At 41.7% G+C, this 26,413-nt stretch overlaps 1 protein-coding gene across 2 annotated transcripts in view; it reads right to left on the reverse strand.

Annotated features, from left to right (window-relative positions):
* The window catches only part of ascc3 (activating signal cointegrator 1 complex subunit 3), a 599,461-nt gene that overhangs the window by 449,921 nt on the left and 123,127 nt on the right, over nucleotides 1-26,413 (reverse strand). For both annotated transcript variants that reach the window (XM_067984949.1, XM_067984950.1), the window contains exon 11: nucleotides 7,407-7,571. In XM_067984949.1, coding sequence (XP_067841050.1) covers nucleotides 7,407-7,571 — 165 coding nt within the window. The remainder of the gene's footprint in view (nucleotides 1-7,406; nucleotides 7,572-26,413) is intronic.

Genomic DNA, 26,413 nt, shown 5'->3' on the forward strand with positions numbered 1-26,413 from the left:
CATGATTTTCCTCTCACAAAACCATGCTGACTGTTCCTAATCAGTCCCTGCCTCTCCAAATGCCCGTAGATCCTGTGTCTCAGAATACCCTCTAACAACTTACCCACTACAGATGTCAGGCTCACCGGTCTGTAGTTCCCAGGCTTTTCCCTGCCGCCCTTCTTAAACAAAGGCACAACATTTGCTACCTTCCAATCTTCAGGCACCTCACCTGTAGCTGTCGATGATTCAAATATCTCTGCTAGGGGACCCGCAATTTCCTCCCTAAGCTCCCATAACGTCCTGGGATACATTTCATCAGGTCCCGGAGATTTATCTACCTTGATGCGCGTTAAGACTTCCAGCACCTCCCTCTCTGTAATATGTACACTCCTCAAGACATCATTATTTATTTCCCCAAGTTCCCTAACATCCATGCCTTTCTCAACCGTAAATACCGATGCGAAATATTCATTTAGGATCTCGCCCATCTCTTGTGGTTCCGCACATAGATGACCTTGTTGATCCTTAAGAGGCCCTACTCTCTCCCCAGTTACTCTTTTGCCCTTTACGTATTTGTAGAAGCTTTTTGGATTCACCTTTGCCTTATCTGCCAAAGCAATCTCATGTTCCCTTTTTGCCCTCCTGATTTCTCTCTTAACTCTACTCCGGCAATCTCTATACTCTTCAAGGGATCCACTTGATCCCAGCTGCCTATGCATGTCATATGCCTCCTTCTTCTTTCTGACTAGGGCCTCAATCTCCCGAGTCATCCAAGGTTCCCTACTTCTACCAGCCTTGCCCTTCACTTTATAAGGAATGTGCTTACCCTGAACCCTGGTTAACACACCTTTGAAGGCCTCCCACTTACCAGACGTCCCTTTGCCTGCCAACAGACTCTCCCAATCAACTTCTGAAAGTTCCTGTCTAATACCATCAAAATTGGCCTTTCCCCAATTTAGAATTTTAACTTTTGGGCCAGACCTATCATTCTCCATAGCTATCTTAAAACTAATGGAATTATGATCACTGGTCCCAAAGTGATCCCTCACTAACACTTCTGTCACCTGCCCTTCCTTATTTCCAAAGAGGAGGTCAAGTTTTGCCCCCTCTCGAGTCGGGCCATCCACATACTGAATGAGAAATTCCTCCTGAATACACTCAACAAATTTCTCTCCATCCAAGCCCCTAATGCTATGGCTGTCCCAGTCAATGTTGGGAAAGTTAAAGTCCCCTACTATTACCACCCTATTTTTCTTGCAGCTGTCTCTAATCTCCTTACATATTTGCTCCTCAATTTCCCCTCGACTATTTGGGGGTCTGTAGTACAATCCTATCAAAGTGATCTCTCCCTTCTTATCTTTCAGTTCTACCCATATAGACTCCGTGGGCGAACCCTCGGATATATCCTCTCTCACTACTGCCGTGATGTTCTCCCTAATCAAGAACGCAACTCCCCCTCCTCTCTTACCTCCTGCTCTATCTTTCCTATAGCATCTGTACCCTGGAACATTGAGCTGCCAGTCCTGCCCCTCCTTTAGCCATGTTTCAGTAATAGCTATAACATCCCAGTCCCATGTACCCACCCATGCCCTGAGTTCATCTACCTTGTCCATCAGACTTCTTGCATTGAAATAAATGCAGTTTTTACTCAGGGATACAGCAGAGGAGGCCCCAAAAGAGTATGTTTTAAATTACCTTGTGATGCAAGGGGGAGCAGGAGTGATCCAAAATAATCTCGGACGTCCCACCGCCACTCCCCCCCACCCCCCTGTCTTGCAAACCACATTCCACCCCAGGGCTTACCTCACTGACTCCGGGTTGACCGATATTGCAGTGGCCTGAATCCAGCAAGCTTCTCCTGGACACCTATTTGGGGTGGGCAGCTCATCAGTTCTATTTAAATGAGGCCTAGGCCGTGAAATGGCTCCAGCCTCCGCGCTCCCAGCACGGGTGAGTAGCCGGCTCTGCCAATCAGCACCAGAAAGTTACAATCTGCCCCAAAGAGTGCAAAGCGGATTGCAGACTCCTTTAAACAAGTGGGGCTAGAAATTGGGCTATGTAGTGCCCGTTGTTTCTGCCATTATCTTAACCACGAACACCTGAACATGTCTCAGACGGCCTGGAGGAACCTCCACCAGCATTATTTAAAGGGACCATGCAGGATTTACAGGTTAGTTGATGGATAATTGCTTTTGACTGCTGATGCATTTGTACCTGTTTTTGGAGGTCTCCTATACTTGAATACAACAGCAAGAGGACATAGCCTAACATTTAGAGCCAGGACTTGCAGGAGTGAAGTTAGGAAACACTTCAAAATGCAAAGGGTGGTAGAAGTTTGGAACGCTCTTCTGCAAACGACAGTTGATGCTAGCTCAATTGTGAATTTTAAATCTAATATTGATAGATTTGTGTGAACCAAGGGTATTAAGGGATATGGGGCTAAGGTGGGTATGCGGAATTAGGTCAGAGATCACTTGATTCACTTCACGTGATATCAAGAAATGGCTGAGTGCACTGGATACAGCAAAGGCTATGGGCCCCGACAACATCCCAGCTGTGGTGCTGAATACTTGTGCTCCAGAACTAGCTACGCCTCCAGCCAAGCTGTTCCAGTACAGCTGCAACACTGGCATCTACCCGACAATGTGGAAAATTGCCCAGGTATGTCCTGTCCACAAAAAGCAGGACAAATCCAATCCGGCCAATTACCGCCCCATCAGTCTACTCTCAATCATCAGCAAAGTGATGGAAGGTGTCATCGACAGTGTTATCAAGCGGCACTTACTCACCAATAACCTGCTCACCGATGCTCAGTTTGGGATCCGCCAGGACCAGTCGGCTCCAGACCTCATTGCAGCCTTGGTCCAAACATGGACAAAAGAGCTGAATTCCAGAGGTGAGGTGAGAGTGACTGCCCTTGACATCAAGGCAGCATTTGACAGAGTGTGGCACCAAGGAGCCCTAGTAAAACTGAAGTCAATGGGAATCAGGGGGAAAACTCTCCAGTGGCTGGAGTCATACCTAGCACAAAGGAAGATGGTAGTGGTTGTTGGAGGCCAATCATCTCAGCTCCAGGACATTGCTGCAGGAGTTCCTCAGGGCAGTGTCCTCGGCCCAACCATCTTCAGCTGCTTCATCAATGACCTTCCCTCCATCATAAGGTCAGAAGTGGGGACGTTCGCTGATGATTGCACAGTGTTCAGTTCCATTCGCAACCCCTCAGATAATGAAGCAGTCCGAGCCCACATGCAGCAAGACCTGGACAACATCCAGGCTTGGGCTCATAAGTGGCAAGTAACATTCGCACCAGATAAGTGCCAGGCAATGACCATCTCCAACAAGAGAGTGTCTAACCACCTCCCCTTGACATTCAGTGGCATTACCATCGCCGAATCCCCCACCATCAACATCCTGGGGGTCACCATTGACCAGAAACTTAACTGGACCAGCCATATAAATACTGTGGCTACGAGACCAGGTCAGAGGCTGGGTATTCTGCGGCGAGTGACTCACCTCCTGACTCCCCAAAGCCTTTCCACAATCTACAAGGCACAAGTCAGGAGTGTGATGGAATACTCTCCACTTGCTTGGATGAGTGCAGCTCCAACAACACTCAAGAAGCTCGACACCATCCAAGATAAAGCAGCCCGCTTGATTGGCACCCCATCCACCACCCTAAACATTCACTTCCTTCACCACCGGCGCACTGTGGCTGCAGTGTACACCATCCACAGGATGCACTGCAGCAACACGCCAAGGCTTCTTCGACAGCACCTCCCAAACCCGCGACCTCTACCACCTAGAAGGATAAGAGCAGCAGGCACATGGGAACAACACCACCTGCACGTTCCCCTCCAAGTCACACACCATCCCGACTTGGAAATATATCGCCGTTCCTTCATCGTCGCTGGGTCAAAATCCTGGAACTCCCTTCCTAACAGCACTGTGGGAGAACCGTCACCACACGGACTGCAGCGGTTCAAGAAGGCGGCTTACCACCACCTTCTCGAGGGCAATTAGGGATGGGCAATAAATGCCGGCCTCGCCAGCGATGCCCACATCCCATGAACGAATAAAAAAAACCATGATCTCACTGAATGGCAGAACAGACTCGAAGGGATAAACACCACTGTCACTTGCTGCCTCCTATTATGCGCCTCTTTCTCCTGCAAGAAAGCGATAAGTATGTCGGTGAGTGTCCTGCAGGATGTCTGGGTGGTGTGTCCATCATGGTTGAATAGCTGCCAGTGTGTGTGACCTGTGAGTTGTGCGTGTGCGGTTTCCAACACTGGTAATGTGTGAGGGTCAGAGGAAACACCTGATTGGAAGGGTTGATTACTGATTGAAATATTTTGTTCGTAGGTGGGTGATGGGGAGTCATAGTGGGTGACCACTCACCTTGACCACTCGTGTTAAAGCATCAAACTTCTTCCTGCACTGCATCCATGTTCGTGGTGCTATGTGCCTGGCATTGACTGCAACCCCCGCTGCCTCTCGAGCATATGTCTGGAGGACCTCTTGACCCCCCCCTCCCCATTGCGGATATGGGATGCCCCTCCTTCTGCCCACCTCTTGCACCAAGGCCTCTAGTGCATCAGCAGAGAACCCTGGTGCAAGCACTCTCGCAGGCCTGGTACCAACTCAGATCGGCAGATTGGTAAGGTCTGGCATGCAGATTGGAGGATGTAGGATTTAGTCGTGTGCAATCTTTATTCAATGTTTTAATATAACTCTGATGTGGAGATGCCGGTGATGGACTGGTGTTGACAATTGTAAACAATTTCACAACACCAAGTTATAGTCCAACAAATTTATTTTAAATTCCACAAGCTTTCGGAGGCTTCCTCCTTCCTCAGGTGAATTCACCTGGAGGAAGGAGGAAGCCTCCGAAAGCTTGTAGGATTTAAGATAAATTTGTTGGACTATAACTTGGTGTTGTGAAATTGTTTACAATTAATATAACTCAACAGTTTGTAAACATAGGGACAGGACCTGCATCTGTGTTTTACATGTGCGATGTCTGATCTCCATTCTGACTCTGTACAGACCCGTATCTTTTTGTTTGCAAATAAAACGTGCAGCCTGCTTTTAAGAGGTGCGAGAAAATCACGTGATATTTGGTCCCCCCCTGCTGGTGAGACATGGGAACCTGGTGCAAACATCGTGGCTCGGCCTCCATACTGCGCTTCGATGAGGTAAGTGATCAGGCAGCACGAATGTCTCATGCTGCCTGCATCGGAACCACCGGGCGCGGGTTAATCGCGCACCATGATTCTCGGGTCCAGATTCAGATCTTATCCAATTTAACCCCCATGAAGTAATGTGTTTAACATTAGGAGTGTGAAATGATAAAACTGGTGCCATTTCAAAACCAAAATGAATGAGTCCCACTTCAAATTAGAGTTAATCAGTCAAACTATTCTGAGTAAGACAGTATACGTGAAAAAAAAATGACAAATGAGTAAGGGTGGCACTAAAACAATATATTTTCTATAGTCTTATAGTGCTTGTCTTCTACAAGATAGCTAGTGCACACTGGATTTTTTTCATACAAAAGGATATTTTGATGAATAATCAAAAGTGAGATAAAAGGTTGTACAAAAAAATAGAAGTGTCCAACACCACCTAAAAGTTGTCTGCAAATGTGCAGGACTTTAATTTGTGTTTTCATAACTGTTTCAACTGTCACAGGAACTACAGCAATTATTTTATATTGTAAACAGTTAGCAAAGTATTAAAAGAATGAATGAGATTCTTTAAAGAAAAAAGTCTGTGATCCAATCTAAGGTAATTCAAATTTACATTTGATTGCTGAAACAACAGTGTTGTGGCATCTAGTTGACCAAACAGAGATATAGGGGGTGATATTTAACTACCACCTGTTCATTTCTCACCTGTAAACGGCCATTTAGCATACGAAAGATTGGGTGGGGAACCTCGGCCCCCTGGACGCCCCAGGCCCAGCTGGTGCCATCTTTAGCCAGGCCTTTAAATAGGCGCAGAACACACCCAGCTGTTGTTTTGGGTAGGGTGCTGTTTAAACATGCAAATTGGGGTTCTATGCCGTAGTAGGACCCCAATTGCAATTATGAAGTAAAAATGGATGGAGTATGCTCCTGCGCATGCTCCATATATTTGTATTTGGTACTGAGCGGCCTAACCAGCAGTCCTTAAAGGGACCTCTGGTGGCTGCTTCACAATAGGGTCTCAAGTCTCTATTTTTAAAAAAAAATTTGTTGGCCCTGGAGGAGCAGGGGTATTTCTCCTGGCTCCACAAAACTACTCCAGCCCTCTGCTGGCCTCTCCCCCTCTGGGATTGGCTCCCACTCCTCCGGCCCAATCCGTTAGCCGGCTTTGCATAGAAACCAGGTGATCCTGCACTCTTCCCCAACCCGGTGTGCTGCAGCGAAATGTATGTTTAGCACCTGCAGCTCACCAGCTATATTGAAATGAGGCCAGAACCTGAAAGTCATTCAGACCTCTCAACACTGGCTTCAGGCCTGAGGCGTGACCACTCCACCTGTCCACCTCATGCCTGTTTAATCTTAAATTATTTCACTGTAAGGCACTATAATGGCTGAAACGGTTGAAGAATCAAGGAAAAACAAAATGGAAGCTTGTCTCTAGATGCGTAAAATTAGCTACAATGCCACTGATTGATTGAGGGTGGATTATGTCATGGACATATGGATACCGCATGAAGCTGGGGGTATATAAAGAACTGCCTTAAGGAGGGAGCAGGAGCGGAACAAAGGATCAGACAGCTTGAATACAAGGTCACCTGCTCCCCAAAGGCTTGGGGTAATATCCATCTTTTGTACTTAATGTGTGTAACTAGTTGTACTTGATTATTAAAACTGCTGATTGCTACTATATTGGTTGTCTCTTTGAATCTGTTTACACCAGCTACATTCAAATGAGGCCAGAACCCAAAAATGGTTCGGGCCTCTCAACACTGGCTTCGGTCCCGAGGCGTGGCCACTCCACCAACATCATGCCTGTTTTGGGCGCAAGTTGAAAATCCTTTAACAGATATCAACAGCTACATTATACTGACTGCATCAAACTTCTTCTAACTACCAGCAGATGTAGCTCTAACCAATGTCACATTAAACAGCAATATATTAAATCAAAATGAACGAATCCCAACAAAAATTATTATTTTCATCTTGTACTGATGAGATATTTACATCCAAACTTTAAGGCAAACAATGCAAGACAAACACAAAAACAATTCATGCACAAAAACATCAATTATGTCCAAAGGAAATGGTCTTACTTATTCTCATCATTTTGAAAGATACAGTATTTAAGATATTGTGGTACTGCTTTTAAGGAAACATTCAGTATATCTCATACTCTAAATAGCCTACAGTAATAATACATGATACACAAGCAGAAATGACTGAATCAGATTTGTTTACCTGTCGTAGTGTTCGTGCCACCAAGCTTTCAAGAACTGGTCCTCTATCTTCATGTAATAGGTGAACCTCATCTAAAATGAAGAGTCTGACAATCTGGGACAAGGCAACATCACCAACACTTTTACGTGTTACAACATCCCATTTCTCAGGTGTTGTCACAAGCATCTGAAAAAGAGAAAACATATTTAACGCTACATAGAAATATGAAACAGGAATCAATAGGCAACAATCATTAAGGTCACATAATAATTTGAGTATTGGTGTGATTTCTCAATGATATTTATCAAAACAGTCCAAAACATAATATTTCTGCACTACAAAGTATGGGAGTGAAAATAAATTGCATTGCCATGAAGTTCAACATTTTGACAAATAAATTTATCTAAAATTGTGATTTGAACTTTTAGCATTTACATAACATAACTATTACTGTAAATATCTTGCACCAAAGTCAAATTTTAAGCAGGAGCTACTGAGGCAGGTTTCAGTTGTGGTAATAACCTATATTGAAAATGGATGCAGTGCACACCACATACAAGTTAACACTGGTATGTATTTCAGGTAACAGCTGTGCACTATTTATATAGATGTATGAAGCTTCTACTGTCCTTTTTGAAGATGCTAATCACCACCACAGGTGGCCCTGATTTGAAGTACAGGATTTACTATGAACATAGAACTTACTGTTTTATATATTTGCAATATGTGTTGTACACCAGAACCAGGTATGAGTGAATAATCTTTTTTGTGCACATTAGTACCAAGGATTGCATCCTCATCTTCTATAGCTGAGCCAAGAAACTTGCAAGGTGACAAAGTAATACTTTCTATCTACCTGACTGGTAAATGGAAATTGTCATGGTGAGGAAACTGGTTGCATTGTACAGTATTTTTCGCTCACCTATAGAAGACAAGGACACAATCCTTGGCATTGACATGCACAAAAAAATTGTAAGTTTAAAATAAAAAAGTTATAGGAATGAAACAGCTTTCTGAACTCCAAATTTAAAAAAAAAATTTAAAAAGTTAACTGGTTGTATGTTACTGCCAGGAACACTGGGTCAAATTTGAGAAACATTGGTTCTCGCTACTGCTGCCCCCAGCTTAACCGTGTTATGCTATCAACGGAAAATAGGAAAAAAAAGACTACAGAGCCACTGACCATCTCTTCTACACCGCCCCCCCCCCCCGCCCAGACTCCTGCCCCAGCTCCCCCAGTTTAAAAAGAAAAGCCTGGAGACAAAGAAACAATTTGTTACTTGACGTCTCACTGAAAGACTGCAGTGTGAACGTTAAACAAGATTTCTAACTGACTTGGTACAACTTCCATCATGATAACCATGGACAGCAAAAATACGAGACTGTAATTTGTTTCCATGGTAATGGTATCTAGTCAGTCAGAAAATCTGCTAATACAAGTTTAATAAATCTGCATGATCACTCTATGCCACTTGTATCTGTGTAGGATCATAAAGAAGAGTATTTTGGCTTCCACTGAAAGGACTAAGTAGTGCAGTTTGCTATACATCACCCTGCAGATTGAAAGCGCATTCCTGTCAAAAGCTTAATACTTCTCCCTCACAAGATTAGTGTTTACAAAAATTAATTTGAAATACTTTCAATAGATTACAACCATTATCCAAAGTTAAAAGCATTATTTTAACAGCTTCTTGAAGCTTATTCTCAATATAGCTATTTCTCAAATGCATTTGGTAAGAAAGACAATGCAATAAAGACTTGTTTATTTTTTTACATTTGTATAGGTGCATTTGGATAAGATTTGTATTTTTCAACCACTTTTCTGTCTCCCTAAACTAACACCTGCAGAAAAATGAGTGCACACACAGCCTTTTCCCTGACTACTAATGCCTCTGACCTCCCCCTCCATAGCTAGCCACTACCAAAGACCATCCAAACATGATTCACCCTTCTCCCCGTTTGACAAGGCTCAGATTGCAAACTACGTTCAACCTGCACGCATCCCTGAACCATGTTACTATCAGCACCACCACATGTAAAAGAGATTCTAATTTGAAGTAATCTTGATTTTTATTAATAGCATGTTCTTGATTGAATTTTTTGAGGAGGCAACAAGGAGGGTCAATGAGGGTAGCAGGTTTGATGTAGTCCACATGGATTTTAGCAAGGCTTTTGACAAGGTCCCACATGGCAGACTGGTCAAAAAAGTAAAAGCCCATGGGATCCAAGGAAAAGTGGCAAGTTGGATCCAAAATTGGTTCAGTGGCAGGAAGCAAAGGGTGATGGTTGACAGGTGTTTGTGACTGAATTGCTGCTTCCGGTGGGGTTCTGCAGGGCTCAGCACTAGGACCCTTGCTTCTAGTCGTTTTTTTAAAAATTCATTCATGGGATGTGGGCGTCACTAGCAAGGCCAGCATTTATTGCCCATCCCTAATTGCCCTCGAGAAGGTGGTGGTGAGCCGCCTTCTTGAACCGCTGTCGTCAGTGTGGTAACGGTTCTCCCACAGTGCTGTTAGGAAGGGAGTTCCAGGATTTTGACCCAGCCACGATGAAGGAACGTCGATATACTTCCAAGTCGGGATGGTGTGCGACTTGGAGGGGAACGTGCAGGTGGTGTTATTCTCATGTGCCTGCTGCCCTTGTCCTTCTAGGTGGTAGAGGTCGCGGGTTTGGGAGGTGCTGTCGAAGAAGCCTTGGCGAGTTGCTGCAGTGCATCCTGTGGATGGTACACGCTGCAGCCACAGTGGGCCGGTAGTGAAGGGAGTGAATGTTTAGGGTGGTGGATGGGGTACCAATCAAGCGGGCTGCTTTGTCCTGGATGGTGTCGAGCTTCTTGAGTGTTGTTGGAGCTGCACTCATCCAGGCAAGTGGAGAGTATTCCATCACACTCCTGACTTGTGCCTTGTAGATGGTGGAAAGGCTTTAGGGAGTCAGGAGGTGAGTCACTCACCTCAGAATACCTAGCCTTTGACCTGCTCCTGTCGCCACAGTATTTATGTGGCTGGTCCAGTTAAGTTTCTGGTCAATGGTAACCTCCAGGGTGTTGATGGTGGAGGATTCGGTGATGGTAATGCCACTGAATGTCAAGGGGAGGTGGTTAGACTCTCTCGTTGAAGATTGTTACTGTCTGGCGCAAATGTTACTTGCCACTTATCAGCCCATGCCTGGGTGTTGTAGAGGTCTTGCTGCACGCGGGCACGGACTATCAATGATTTAGATTAAATGCAGGGGGCATGATTAAGAAGTTTGCAGATGATACAAAAATTGGCCGTGTGGTTGATACAGAGGAAGAAAGTTGTAGACTGCAGGAAGATATCAATGGACTGGTCAGGTGGGAAGAAAAGTGGCAAATGGAATTCAATCCCGAGAAGCTTAAGATAATACACTCAGGGAGGGCAGACAAGACCAGGGAATACAGAATAAAAATGGCAGGATACTGAGAAGTGTAGAGCAACAGAAAGACCTTGGTGTGCATGTCCACTGATCCCTGGAGGTAGCAGGAGCGGTAGATAAGCTGGTTAAGGCAGCATACTGGATATTTTCCTTTATTAGCCGAGGCATAGAATATAAGAGCAGGAAGGTTATGCTAGAACTGTATAAAACACTAGTTAGGCCACAGCTGGAGTTCTGCATACAGTTCTGATCACCACATTACAGGAAAGATGTAATTGCACTAGAGAAGGTACAGAGGAGATTTACGAGGATGTTGCCAGGACTGGAGAATTTTAGCTATGAGGAAAGATTGGATAGGCTGGGGTTGTTTTCTTTGGAACAGAGGAGGCTGAGGGGAAGATTTAATTGAGGTGTATAAAATTATGAGGAGCCTAGATAAAGTGGACAGGAAGGACCTATTTCCCTTAGCAGAGAGGTCAATAACCATGGGGCATAGAATTAAAGTAATTGATAGAAAGATTAGAGGGGAGTTGAGGAGAAATATTTTCACCCAGAAGGTGATGGGGGACTGGAACTCACTGCCTGAAAGGGTAGTAGACGGAGAAACCCTCATCTCATTTAAAAAGCACTTGGATATGCACTTGAAGTGCCATAACCTACAAGGCTACGGACCAAGAGCTGGAAAGTGGGATTAGACTGGATAGCTCTTTTTCGGCTGGCACAGGCACGATAAGCCAAATGGTCTACTTCTGCGCAGTAAATTTCTATGATTCTATGTTAAATGCAAAACCCAAATTACGTTTCTGGAACTGCTAGACTAATTAGTTTAACAGAGCTGGTAGATACATACACATACTTCTTGTAATACTATTCCCAATGCACCTGTGCGATACTTTTTCTGTCTTGCTTAAACTTACCTATTTATTACACTTGTCCTTGATAGGCTGCGACGTGGATTCAAAAGAGGCGTCTAAAGATTAGGCCTCTTGCCAAATGATATCTCCTCCAACTCCTTTCTCTGCTCCCATTTGCTGCTTCTCTCACTGGGAAACTACCATCACAAAACCTCTAGGGGAGGGGCAGCTCCAGGGAATTCTTGATGGTTTACAGCCTTCTTTCTCCTTCACCCCCTTTTCACAAAAACCACCACCCTCCCCCCATTTTCATGGACTCCAAGATTGCTCTCCCCAATCATCCCAAACCCTCAACCCCCAACCCCCACCCCAACGCACGACAAACCAGTGATCCCTTGGATCACTTAATTCCATGCTAATTGCACATCCACACACTCCCTTCCTTAATGCTCCCAGGTTTGCTACTCCAAAATCTCACCACCTACCTCCTTCGCTCATGGACCCCTCACGTGCCACTCCTAATGCTCCTACACCAGCCCCTTCCCACTGTCCCCACATTTGTCCCAGGATCCAGTTTCAACACTGCCACACCCTAGCACCACCTCCCATTTCCACACTTCCAGATCCAAGAAACTTCCCCTCAATACTCCCACACCGCATTACACCCTCCAACTGTTCCCACTCAAATTGACTAGAAAAGGCTATTATAATAGTGAAAGCATAACAAACATTGCAAGCCCTGAATTAATGAAGAGGCTGTTTACAAACCATCTCAATCTCAGTACACAACATCATAACATCATCCAATCAATAGAGGACCATGTACATTCAAAAGGAGGGTATATTCTTGGGCTATAAATATGCTCATCCAACACTAAGGGAGAACTTCTCTGCCAGCACCAGAGGACAGTGCTCACACCAACACTTAAGGATGGTATCTGGCACTTGGCAATTTAACTTTTGACTAATTTCACATATAATTCTACGACTGTGGGAAAGAAACATTATATATCAACTTGCATAAGGTGCCCTTGTATCTTTGCCCCTCCAATAAGCAGGACTCTTCATTTCTCTTCGGGTTTCATCTCGCACCCTTCCCCCACCCCATGAAGGGCTTTGGGAACTTTCAGTTAGAGTTGTTCAAAATTAATTATTGGAAAAGAATGATCATGGTATGTTCCAAGTTAGCCTCTCCAAAGCAAAGAAAATCATGGGGCTTCTAATTTTGTAAAGACAAAATTGAAGGTTTTCAATTCAGAAATTACAGAGTTAAGTACTATAAAGAGAAATATCAGGCAAAACTGCTTTAGGAACTGCAACATATTGAAACAGAGGGCTTATCAGAATCAAGAACGCTAAATGGCTCACATGCTGATCTGAAATGATTTGAACCGCTCCATGTCATAAAACAGCTTAGGGCAAAGCAAAGACTTAAAACAATGGGCCGGATTTTGCTGTAAAAACAACGGTGAGCTTACTCATGTGCAAATCGGACAGCAACTTCCGGCGACTGCGCATGCACAGTTAAATCCGGAAGTTGCTGTACTAAATGCCCTGCTCCTCCAAAAGCTCCGCGGAAGCGGCATCTAACCGGCTGGCTCCCTGACGTGAAGTTCCTGTACTGACATCGCGGATATGGACAAAACACAGCAACAAGTCAAATCACAACCTCTCTGGCACTGAAAATTAACTTTTACAAGTCTGGAGTCTCACTCCTTCAGCTTTTAATTATTGTTGGACATTTAAGAAAAAAAGTAAATAAAAAAATGTTTTCTTACTGTTTCGTTGTCTCCTGTATCCCTGTCTCTTAATCCAATCTTTCTTACCCTCTCTATTTCACTTTCTGTACCTGATTTAGCATTGAATTCACTATTCTAACTTACACTTCCTGGTTCAGTCCTTGCTGCTCATTAACAATGCTTCAATCTGATTGGTTAAGGAGATACACAGCTTCCTGATGCCCTGTCATTGCAGCACTTTTTGGATCTCTAATTTAGAGGAACGTGCCGTGCAAAAGCTCATAGAAAATCTATTGGCAAGTGCAAGTCTAACGAACGGGTGGCGCCGTTGGTTCGCCACTCTCAGCAAAATCCGGCCCAATATATTTTAGAAACAACAAGGGAGCAGGGTTTGGTGATGAGTAACGAATCAGAATTAGTTAACAATCTGACAGTAAAAGAGCATCTTGTTTTTCGTGACCGTATTACTGAATTTGATATTAGGTTTGAGGGAGAATCACAAACCAAGGTTCTAAATTCAAGTAAGGCAAACTTTAAAGGGAGGAGAAATTAATTAACATAGTAATCTGGGCTGAACTGTTAATGGATAAATCTAAAGACAAACAGTGGGAAGTATTCAAAAGAAGTATTTTCTACGACACAAAACCAGTACATACCCCTAAAAGGTAAAGGCTTCACTCGCGTAGTTAAACATTCATGGTCCACAAAATGAGTTAAGAGACAGTATCAAGCTAAAACAAAAGGCTTGCACAAATGTAAAGGAAAATTGGAAATCCAGCAAATTGAGAGAACTATAAAAAGCAAAAAAGCAACAAAGGGATACAAAAAAAGTAATGAGGTGCAAAAAGGATATTAAAGCTAAGAGCAAAAGTTTTTATAAATATATTAACATAGAGTGGTAAAGAGGAATGTGGGTCCATTAGAGACAGATTCAGGCGAGACTGTAATAGATAATAAGGAAATAGCAAACGTGTTAAATTAATATTTTGTATCTGTTTTCACAGTGGGGGAAGAGGACAAAATACCAGCAGTACAGGGGAACCTAAGTCGGGGGTGGGGGGGGTGCAGATTTAATATAAGTGAGACAAGCTTCAGTACCTGATGATTCCCACCAGGGGTATTAAAAGACATAAGTGAGGAAATTTTGGACGCATTAGTCATGATTTTCCTAAGCTCTTTAGATTCAGGAGTTGTGCCCTTGGATTGCAAAATTGCCTATGTCATTCCATTATTTAAGAAGGAAGGGAGGAAGAAACCAAGTAACTACATACCTGTTAGTTTAACATCAATTGTGGGGAACTTACTAGAATCTATCATCAGAGACGGAGTGACTGAGCACTTGGACAAGTATCAGCTGATCAAAGAGAGTCAGCGTAGATTTGTGAAGGTAGGTCATGTCTGACTAATCTAGTTAAATTTACTGAGGAGGTCACTACCATGGTGGATAGGGGAGTGTACTACTTCCACGATTGTTTCTGATGGGGGTCTGCTGTGAAGTCTTGGTGCGATTCCTAATTATGTCCAATGGGTGATGAAGCAAACTCTCCTTTGGATAATAGCAGCCATACTGGTATAGGCAAGTTCACTTAGTCTCTACCGGTCAAAACTAAACATATGGCCAGGGGGGGTTGTACTTGGAGCAAAGATTTCTCACTTCTCCCTAGCCATGGAATTTCCTTTTCTAAGTTGATTATTTACCAAATGTTTCCAACTTTCAAAAGGGACTCTGAGGAGTTTACAAAAAGAATTCTGAACTTCCTTTTTATTTACCGAGTTGGCTGGTGAATTTCTCCAACATAGGTGTACAAAATGATGAGGGGCCTAGATAGAGTGGATAGGAAGGACCCATTTCCCTTAGCGGAGAGGTCAATAACCAGGGGGCATAGATTTAAAGTTATTGGTAGAAGGATTAGAGCGGAAATGAGGAAAAATGTTTTCACCCAGAGGGTGGTGGGAGTCTGGAACTCACTGCCTGAGAGGGTGGTAGAGGCAGAAACCCTCAACTAATTTAAAAAATACCTGGATATGCACCTGAAGAGCTGTGACCTGCAGGGCTACAGACGAAATGCAGGAAAGTGGAATTAGGCTGGGTGGCTCGTTTCTCAGCTGGCGCGGACATGATGGGCCGAATGGCCTCCTCCTGTGCCGTAAATTTTCTATGATTCTAATTTTACAATTGGGAACACAGCGAACAACACTTATTATTTCAAATATAGTGTAAGCAGCTTATAGTAGACTTAACTGTGCATACATCATTTGTCCAGCATATCTGACGTCCATTGTAAATGGACAAGTCATATCTGATAAATTGCATTTCTCTGAGCTCTTCAGTTTGATAATTGTACACAATGTGAAGTCAAAAAACAAGGAAGCAATAAGCAGGTTTTCATTGATATTACACTATATTACTGTCAGTGAGTCCCTGGACTGCAGAGAGTTAGAAGCCAAGAAACTTAGATGTATTAACATGTTTGGTTTGACCAGGTGCAGTTTCGCCAGGCATTGTTTTTGCAGTTTAGCCAACTGTTATGACAAACTGCATCTGCTAAGTGAAGTCCACCATTGTGAAAAAAAAAATCCATTTATTGTATGTCAACTAAAGAAATACTTTGAATTTGATAGCCACACACAATCACGATAGAAGTTCTCCAGAAATTAAGTTTGTGACATACGATTTAATGATTTATCAAGTACCCAAAACCTATAAATACTTCCTTTTGCATAACTAAGTGAGCCTAGATATTGAACCCGGACAATAAAGAGAAAAAAAAGAGATCTGTTCCTGCTGCTCTTGCCGGACACACATATGGATCAGACACCAAATTGAGACTAATCTTATTAATCATTTAGAATGCTTGGTTGGCTGAGTGCATCATGGGAATATGTTTCCATCCTTGCAACAATTGAGTGGGATTGTAAGTGGGTTGCAAATAAAAAACTGCAGTATTTTGGACATTCAGCTAAAATGGGAACATTTTTCGAGGACCTGTGTTCTATACTAGCAAGGTTCAGAAATCAACGTTGTGTCCTTTATTAGCAAGTAAGCATTTCATACTGTAATTAAAAATTCAAATATATAATAAAAAGTAGGCAATTACTTTGATAGTGTGGAATACCAAAAAATATTTAAACTGCAAACTAGTCACCAAAAGGTGCCCAGCGCCTATTCTAGTTTAGTCCCAAAAAAATATTCTGGAACCTTACCAGGCATTGCTGAGTAAGAGTTTGGAACCTTGTCAATGTGCCAAGTGGTCTTGCATGCTGTTAATCTGCATAAATGTTGCATATTGTTTCAGCAGTCATGAAAGCAACCTAACAATGTATTTTCACACTGATGACAAAATTCTCTGCACTCACTGCTGCTGGTAGGACATTGTACTTCTTCCAGAACATAATATATGATACACAAACACCCTACAAATGCTGGAAATCCTAAACAGAAAATGCTGGAAGCATTCAGCAGGTCAACCTGCATCTGTGGAGAGAACAGGCAAGTTAATGTTTCAGGTGTAACCCTTCATCAAATTTTAATGAATTCTGACAAGGGTTATACCTGAAACATTAATTTGTCTGTTCTCTCCATAGATGCTGATTGACTGACTGCTTCCAGCATTTTCTGGTTTTGTTTCATAAAATAATATTATTTGCATTTATGTAGCACCTTATTGTGTTAAAATGCCTTTAAGCAATTAACTACTTTTTTGAGGATGAATATTAGCCAGGATACCAAGAGAACTAACTACCTGCTCTTCTGCAAATAATGCCATGGAATTCTTAATTTACACCTGAACTACTAAAACAAGCAGATGGAATTTTAGCTGAACATCTCTAAAGGAGTGCACCTCCAACAATGCAACACTCTCAGTACTGTAATGGAGTCTCAGCCTAGATTATTCAATCAAGTCCCGGTGTCGGGCTCAGACCACAACCTGCTGATTCAGAAGTGAGAGTGCTACCCAAAGGATCAACATTGTGCAGTTTGGACCATTCACAGTGATTTAAGAGCTAATCCTGCACAGCTTTATGGAACTGGGCTTAGTAATATAAGTATGTTACAGGCAAATAGGCAGAGTATTGGGCTAAAACACAGCCAGTACTGTTGATACGCCAGTCCTGAATGTATGTTTATGAGGGCAAAAGCAAGGGAATGAAAAAGTGTGCAGCAAATGCAACCGAGGCAGGCAGATTTGGAAGAAAATTAGGGAGTGAGTGACAGACAGGATTCCTTCTTCTACCCACGGCAATGAACAATAACACTCAGTCTCCCAAGTCTTTTAGAAGGAGTAACCATGATCAATAACTGATTTTGTGTGGGGAGAATATAGTCAGGTGGTCAAGGAGCAATGAGTAACACCCCACCTTTTACATTCAGCAAGTGATAGAGATAGGAGTTGTAAGTTAGAGAAAAAAAATTAAAAATGGAGCATCATACAGCATTCCAAAAGAAATGAAATATAAATTAAGAAATTAGTCAACTCTGACCAGGTTCAGGTGTTTTTTTTTTAAATACATGTTTTTACTAATTTTATTTGGGTTATCAACATATGATTTACAATTGTTCAAAGTATGAATCTGCTTTCTTCAGTTTTTTCCTTTTTAATACGTTGTGGAAGGCATGCAGTAATTAAGGTTTTGGAGTTCAAAGTGGATTAAACTGGATTCACAAAATCAGTACTGAAGTTGGGGATGTTTTGCTGCAGTCAGGCAAAACCTAATTAACCTTCTCTCCTTTTTAAAAAAAATAGTCTGCTTATTTTAAAAATGATTTTGCTGGCATGAAGTCGAGTGCTCAGTACATGGTGCTAAATAGTGCACTACAAAGTGAAAGCCCAAATCCATGAAAATGAACATTTTATTGAAATAAATAATCAGGCTTAAAAAAGGTTAATGAGGTAACTCTAACTGACTCTCCAATTTCAATGCTTATTTCTTTCCAATTCTGTTCTAATCCGATTTTCATTCCACAAACCTTAATTGCTACATACAGTCTACAATTTATTAAAAAAAATACTAGGAGGTACATTCAGGTTAAAATCAGAATTATAAATAGTATTCTGGTAGCCTGAATAAAATTTGCATAAACATGTAAAACAGGCAGTGTGATACTGTGGATTACTAAAAACCACAGCAATATGGTAGGCACGTATGTCACAGCAGCTTGCATCAGGTCAGATTCTGCAGCCTGAACCACATCTAGTTTCAGAATGTCTTTGCGAAACTGAATGAAAATAGAAGCTTTTACACGCAAAGAAATTGTAATTGAAAATCAATGTTTCATTTTCTAAAATGCAGCAACAAATCTATAAAATTATTAGTGCTGCAGTCATTCTAAAAATGCTAAATTACATGCAGGTATGGACTAGATGTCAGCCATGGCTCAGTGGTAGCACTCTCAACCTCTGAGTCAGAAGGTTGTGGGTTCAAGCCCCACTCCAGGACTTGAGCATGTAATTTCAACTGACACTCCAGTACAGCAGTTTATGGTTGGAGGTGCCATCTTTCACATGAGGTGTTAAACCGAGGTCCCTTCTGCCCTCTCAGGTGAGCAAACCAGTGACCTCCACCATAAGGGCAGCAGGTGTGCAAATTGCCTGCCGCGTTTCCCTACATAACAACAGTGACTACACTTCAAAAAGTAATTCATTGACTGAAGTGCTTTGGGATGTTCTGAGATCATTTAAGGCACTATATAAATGCAAGTTCTTTCTTCATTTCTTCTTTACATAAACCAAGAGCCTGCAAACAAGCATTTCATAATCTTTTAAAGCTTTTAGCCCATAATTCTACAAGACACTTTTAAAACCAGGACAATCAATTGCAGTATAAGCTGTTTCACTCAGATAATTGAAGATTACAGGGTAGAGCAACACCCAACTATCCAAAAGTGTGGGAAATGTGGACTGAGAAAGATAGAAAGGGAGTTAAGAGAACATTATCTTTGGTCATTGTTGTGCATTTACTTGTAACCAGTGGAAAGCCTGAAAGGCGAGAAGAAATTAAGTTTGTTTTAGGAATAAAATACTTTCCTGGATGAAGCTGGTTGCTTTGAAAATTCTGACTTGCAAATTACAACTGGCTTGATAAAAATAGTATACCAAAAATCCTTTATTACTTATATTTTTATACACCCTGTTCAGTTTGGCAATCGCAAACAAGCTGAATCAACTTGGTTTCCTTTGTTTCCAACAAATATCAACTAACCAGTTGCCATCAGGCAATCCAGACACCATGCTATTTCACTGATCCATGCAGGAAAATATGTTGCGAGGACAAAACTTACTGATCACACGGCATGGAAATATTTTACAAAGTTTTGCAGCAGGGTGAGGGGAAGGGGGAAGAATACAAGATTCTCTACGTCTCAAATAATCAAAACTAATGACAAATGTGTTACTAGGAAAAAGTAAGCAATGAACAGGATGCAACTACATACAGACGGAATTGCAGCATGATTCACACAATATCAGACAGTGTTGTAAAATAGCAGTGACTCATCTCAACTACATTTCAGCAGAACAGTTGTACAACTAGATACTAAAATACTGCACAAATATTGAACAGATTTCTTATTCTATCAGAGCCAGATAGTTCAACTAGCTAAATAAGAGTGTTACTTAATATGAATGAAGGGTACATTGAAAAGAAAATTGTGCAATCATACAGGTTATAGGTAAAGAACAGTCACAATTCTCTTCAGTTGACTGTACAGATTGGATTAGAAACTTGCAATTAAATCAAGGTTACTTAACTGAAAGGATTGTAAAACTGCTGGTTACAACAGCAAACATTTTAGCGAATCTATGATTATAATTGTGGAAAACTAGTAACTTTTCTTTTAAAAAAAGAGTACATGCATTTGCATAATTTTCTAATTTGATGTGTTATACTGTAACTGAAGTCCAGTAATGGCCCAATTATCTTCACAGTTATAACTGCCAATTTCACCATAGTGCAAAGACAATTATGAGCCAAAGCAAATTTCCCAATCGCCTGCTGTAACTTCAGCAAGATGGAACACCCAGAGAAATGGCGTAAAAGGCCTTTTACGCTGTTTTTCTGAGGTTTCCGCCGGTGTCCAACCAGAGTTACAGCGGGAGACCAGTGTTAGCCCTGTGGAAATTCAAGGCCCATGTTTTGATAGTATTGAAGCATCAGGATAGACTTTCAGAATTAAGAAAGATATCTGTTCTACACAAGATATTGAAAGCTAATTGAATAGAGACAGATGACAGGTCACCTGAGCAAGTTTCTAAGTGGCTTTTTGCTATGAAAATCTGGAATTTCATCTTGAGTGGAATTACTTAAAAAAATACAAATGTTCACAGACTACTTTAGATTAATAGATCTTGTTCAATTCCCTAATTCTCCACCTCTCTCAAACCCATATCTGCAATTCCATCAGTTCACAGATTGGTTTCTCAAATGTTCTCTCCTTCTCCACCCTTCACAAACTTCAGTTTATCCAGAACTCTGCAACTCGTGTCCCTTCTCATGCATACCCCACACATCAATCTTTGCCTTGTTGCATTGTCCCATGGTCCACTGAATCACTTTCATGGTACTTTGTCCTTCTTTTCAACTCCCCTCAAGAACTTGTTCCATCTTATCTCAGCAATCTTCTTCAGCCAAATGCCCCAACCTGAACACTTCTACTCCAGATTATTGCCTGTCCCCGATTCCTTTTTAATGTACCAATGGAGGCCAATCTTCCAGTCATTACACCACTGCTCTTGACTTTAAAAAGTGTTTTGATGGTGAGATGTAGTCTAATCTAAAAATAGTACATGATTCAAAGAGTTCAATAGAATACAAGATATTTATGAATGAGAAAAGCTATTCAGCCCATCTTAGTTCGCCCATCCAGAAAGATCCTATATTCACCACATGCAGCATCCAATCAGTTGTTAAATGAATCCAGATTTGCACCTTGACTAATCTTATCTAAAAGTCCACTCTACGAATTTATCACATTGTACGAAGAACTTGTGGAAATCATCCTAGATTTACCTTTTACTATTTTAAAACATATGGCCCCTTGTCCTACTCTTGCAATTTAATTTAAAAGTAATTTTCCAGATTTACTTCACCCATATTGGTAACTATTTTATGCACCTCTGCAAGAGCACCTTTCAAACACTTTCTTTCGAGCTGAAAAGGCCAAACTTCTCTGATCTTTCCTCCATCCCATTCAACTCTATTCCAGCCAGACCTTCAAAGGGCTGAATTGTGAAGATAAAGTACCTTGTTAGACACGCAACATCACTATTGTTATTTTCATTGTTAATTGAAAAAAATTAAAAGGTATCAAGAAAAGTTTGTGCTGTGGTAGACATCCCTACTGCAGCAACAAGATTGCAGCACAGCAGCAGTATTTTCAATGCAGGAACTTAATCTGTTGAAAACACTCTACTGAAGTGATAACATCCCTTTGATCCTTTATTTTCTAGGAAACAAAAAAGAGCAAAATTGCTGTAGAATATTAAAAAGAAAAAAATAGGCTGCAGCACACAAAACACATCTTTATTGATATTTTCCAGATTTACTTCACCCATATTGTTAACTATTTTATGCACCTCTGCAAGAGCACCTTTCAGACACTTTCTTTCAAGCTAAAAAGGCCAAATTTCTCTGATCTTCCCTCCCTCCCATTCAAAAAACTCGATTCCTGCCAGACCTTCAAAAGGGCTGAATTTTGAAGATAAAGTACCTTGTTAGATATAGGAGTATGCGATGACATTGTTGGATCACTATTGTTATTTTCATTGTTAATTGAAAAAAATAAAAGGCATCAAGAAAAGTAATGCTGTGGTAGACATACCCACTGCAGCAACAAGATGGCAGCACAGCAGCAGCGCTTTCAATGCAGGAACGTAATCTGCTGAAAACTCCCTACTGAAGTGATAACATCCCTTTGATCCTTTATTTTCCAGGAAACAAAAAAGAGCAAAGTTGCTCTGGAATATCACTAAAACAAGGAAAAATAGGCTGCAGCACACAAAACACAGATTATCTCTGTAAAAATAGAAATAGAAAATCATGGATTATTGGATTTCATGCAATATTGTACTGTGCTGTCCATAGGATTAAACAGGGAGAAACAGATTACTTTTACTCCACTGTGTTTCTAATTGTACTATTCTAATATATGCACTTGAATAAATCAAACCGGGGCAATCATATGACCTATGATAGCAAGATAGTGTTTAATAGTAACACTATCTTGCTATCAAACCTCCATGTGCAAGAACACCTGGGGCAACAGTGACCACAATAATATACGGTTTCCAGGTAGAACCAAAGGTACCGAATATCTACAATTAATTCCAGATTTCAGAAGGGCTAATTTTACCACAATGGCAGAGGATTTAGTACAGGTCAATTAGTCAACTCTAGTGACTGGGAAGACAAAACTGATCAGAATATAAATGGCAAGTTTTTAAAAGCAAAGTAAAAAACATGGAAGCCATGTTACAGAGAATTGACATAGAATGAACAGCACAGAAACAGGTCATTCGGTGTTTATTCTCATATAAGCTTCCTCCAACCCTATCAACATATCCTTTTATTCCTTTCTCCCTCGTGTGTTTATCTAGCTTCCCCTTAAATGCATCTATGCTAGTCGTCTCAACTACTCCTTGTGGTAGCGAGTTCCATTCTAATCACTCTCTGGGTAAAGAAATTTCTCCTGAATTCCCTATTGGATTGATTAGTGACAATCTTATATTTGTGGCCCCTCGTTCTGGCCTCCCCCACAAGTGGAAGCATCTTCCCTACCCTATCAAGCCCATTCAATATCTAAAAGACCTCTATCAGGTCACCTCTCAGTCTTCTCTTTTCTAGAGAAAAGAGCCCCAGCCTGTTCAAGCTTTCCTGATACCAGAACTGAGAGGTTATACCTATCATTCTAGTAAATCTTTTATGCACCTTCACCAATGCCTCTCTATCCTTTTTATAATATGGAGACCAGAACGGTTCACTGTACTCCAAGTGTGGTCTAACGAAGGTTCTATACAAGTTTAACATAACTTTCCTGCTTTTCAATTTTATCCCTCTAGAAATGAACCCCAGTCGTTTGTTTGCTTTTTATATGGCCTTATTAACCTGCATCGCTACTTTTAGTGATTTGTGTATCTGTACACCCAGATCCCTCTGCTCCTCTATCCCATTTAGACTCTTACTTTCCAAGAAGTCTGTGGCCTCCTTATTCTTCCTACAAAAATGTACCACCTAATATTATCTATATTGAAATTCATTTGCGAATTACACACCCATTCTGCAAGTTTATTTCTGTTTTCCTGTATTTTGTCGCAATCCTCCTCGGTATTAACTATACCCGACAAACGGGTGTCGTCCGCACATTTTGAAGTTGTACTTCCGATTCCCGAGTCCAAATCGTTTATGTAAATGATGAACAAGACTGGTCCCAGCACTGATCCTTGTGGAAAATCACTTCCTACCTTTTGCCAGTCTGAGTAACTACCTTTAACCCCTACTCTCTGTATTCTATTTTGTAGCCAGCTTGCTAGCCATTCTGCCAATTGTCTCCTGACTCCACATGCTCTGACCTTAGTCATGCGTCTACTATGCGGTACCTTATCGAAGGCCTTTTGAAAATCCAAATATATTACATCTACTACATTACCCTCGACTATCCTTTCTGTAACTTCTTCAAAGAATTCAGTGAGGTTGGTCAAGCATGACCTTCCCTTTTGTAATCATTATAATATTTTTGGTTGCTATATGTTTTTCTATTACATCTTTGAGTAAGGATTCCATTATTTTTCCTACCACTAACGTTAAGCTAATTGGTCTATAGTTCCCTGGACTTGTTCCATCTCCCTTTCTCAATATAGGAATCACATTAGCTGTCCGCTAGTCCTCTGGCACTATTCCCTTTTCTAATAAATTTGTATATATACATGTAATAGTGCCTTTGCTATCTCTTCCCTAATTTCTTTTAATATGCACAGATGCAATCCATCTGAACCAGGGGTTTTATCCTCTCCAAATTTGATTAGTTTATTATCTCCCCCCCCACCCCCCTCCCGCCTTTCTATCTTAAATGTCTTTATATCTTTTACGTACCCAAATTCAAAGAACCGAGTATGATAAGAAGCAGCCAAGATGGTTGACTGGTACAAAGGCAAATAGCAAAAATGTGTTGCATATGAAAGTAAATTATAATTCTAATTAATTCTGTATTAATCTTACTCAAGTAATGCTATAATTATGAATCTTATTCACAACGTTCCCATCACATGCATGTACCTTCTTCTTAACCAGTTTTTGTTTTATATACCCAATAACCCTTGGCTTGAGTGCTTCTATTCAAGGCTTGTTACAATTACATAATTTGTAGTTAAGCCAGAGGAACCAGGCTGACAGACAGTAAAGATGACTCCCTAAACTAACCCTAGTCTTTACTCAACACAGCATCTCTGAATGCATTTTTACAATACCTCACTTCATTTTTGGAAGAAAATGCATTTCTTGGAGACAGGATAGGTAATATTAACTTTACTTGCAACCCCTCCAACTATTTATGAATAAGAAATCATTCAAGTGATTCTTTAATGTGTCTTAAGAAGAAATTCTCATTAAATCCAAGCAGAGCTAAATTATGAGAAAGTAATTCCAAAAGGTAGATACTTTTATTAAATTAACTTTTTTATACAGCCAATAAATAAGCCTAGTTTGTCACTAATAAAAAAGCACTTGCATAGCTATGTGGGACATCAAGAAATAAACTCTTGATGCATACAGCTGCACATCCAATAGCCCATATTTTGAGTTTCAAAGAGGATACAATCAAGTACATTTGTGAATGCTGCATATCTATTACTATGATGTGGAGATGCCGGTGATGGACTGGGGTGGACAAATGTAAGGAATCTTACAACACCAGGTTATAGTCCAACAAATTTATTTTAAAATCACAAGCTTTCGGAGATTATCTCCTTCGTCAGATGATTGAATGAAAAGGTTCTCAAATCGCATATCTTATACGATGTTGGGACAGCATCACACCAATCAAAAGGTGTCGTTGTTATTCAAACAGGCCAGTCACGGAGAACAGAACGTCCCAGTACACTCGATATACATTGTGTCTTTTACACAGGCAAGCAGAAAGAAACTTAAAATGGCAGAGAGAGAGAGAGAATTTTAAAAAACATATAAATTTTTTCCCCCTTTTTGCTGGTGGGGTTACGTGTAGCGTGACATGAACCCAAGATCCCGGTTGAGGCCGTCCTCATGGGTGCGGAACTTGGCTATCAACTTCTGCTCGACGATTTTGCGTTGTCGTGTGTCTCGAAGGCCGCCTTGGAGAACGCTTACCCGAAGATCGGTGGCTGAATGTCCTTGACTGCTAAAGTGTTCCCCGACTGGGAGGGAACCCTCCTGTTTGGCGATTGTTGCGCGGTGTCCGTTCATCCGTTGTCGCAGAGGCCATCCCCTATGGACAGGCCCTACGAATACACAGGATCTGCTCAGACGAGGAGGAACGCGATGGACACCTACAGACGCTGAAAGACGCCCTCGTAAGAACGGGATATGACGCTCGACTTGTCGATCGACAGTTCCGACGGGCCACAGCGAAGAATCGCATAGACCTCCTCAGAAGACAAACACGGGACGCAACCAACAGAGTACCCTTCGTCGTCCAGTACTTCCCTGGAGCGGAGAAACTACACCATGTTCTCCGCAGCCTTCAACATGTCATCGATGACGACGAACACCTCGCTAAGGCCATCCCCACGCCTCCACTGCTCGCCTTTAAACAGCCACCCAACCTCAAACAGACCATCGTTCGCAGCAAGTTACCCAGTTTTCATGAGAACAGCGTCCACGACACCACACAACCCTGCCACGGCAACCTCTGCAAGACATGCCAGATCATCGACACGGATACCACCATCACACGAGAGGACACCACCCACCAGGTACATGGTTCATACTCCTGTGACTCGGCCAACGTTGTTTACCTCATACGTTGCAGGAAAGGATGCCCCGGAGCATGGTACATTGGCGAGACCATGCAGAC

Source organism: Heptranchias perlo, chromosome 5 (assembly GCF_035084215.1).
Source record: "Heptranchias perlo isolate sHepPer1 chromosome 5, sHepPer1.hap1, whole genome shotgun sequence".
Classification (NCBI taxonomy): Eukaryota; Metazoa; Chordata; class Chondrichthyes; order Hexanchiformes; family Hexanchidae; genus Heptranchias; species Heptranchias perlo.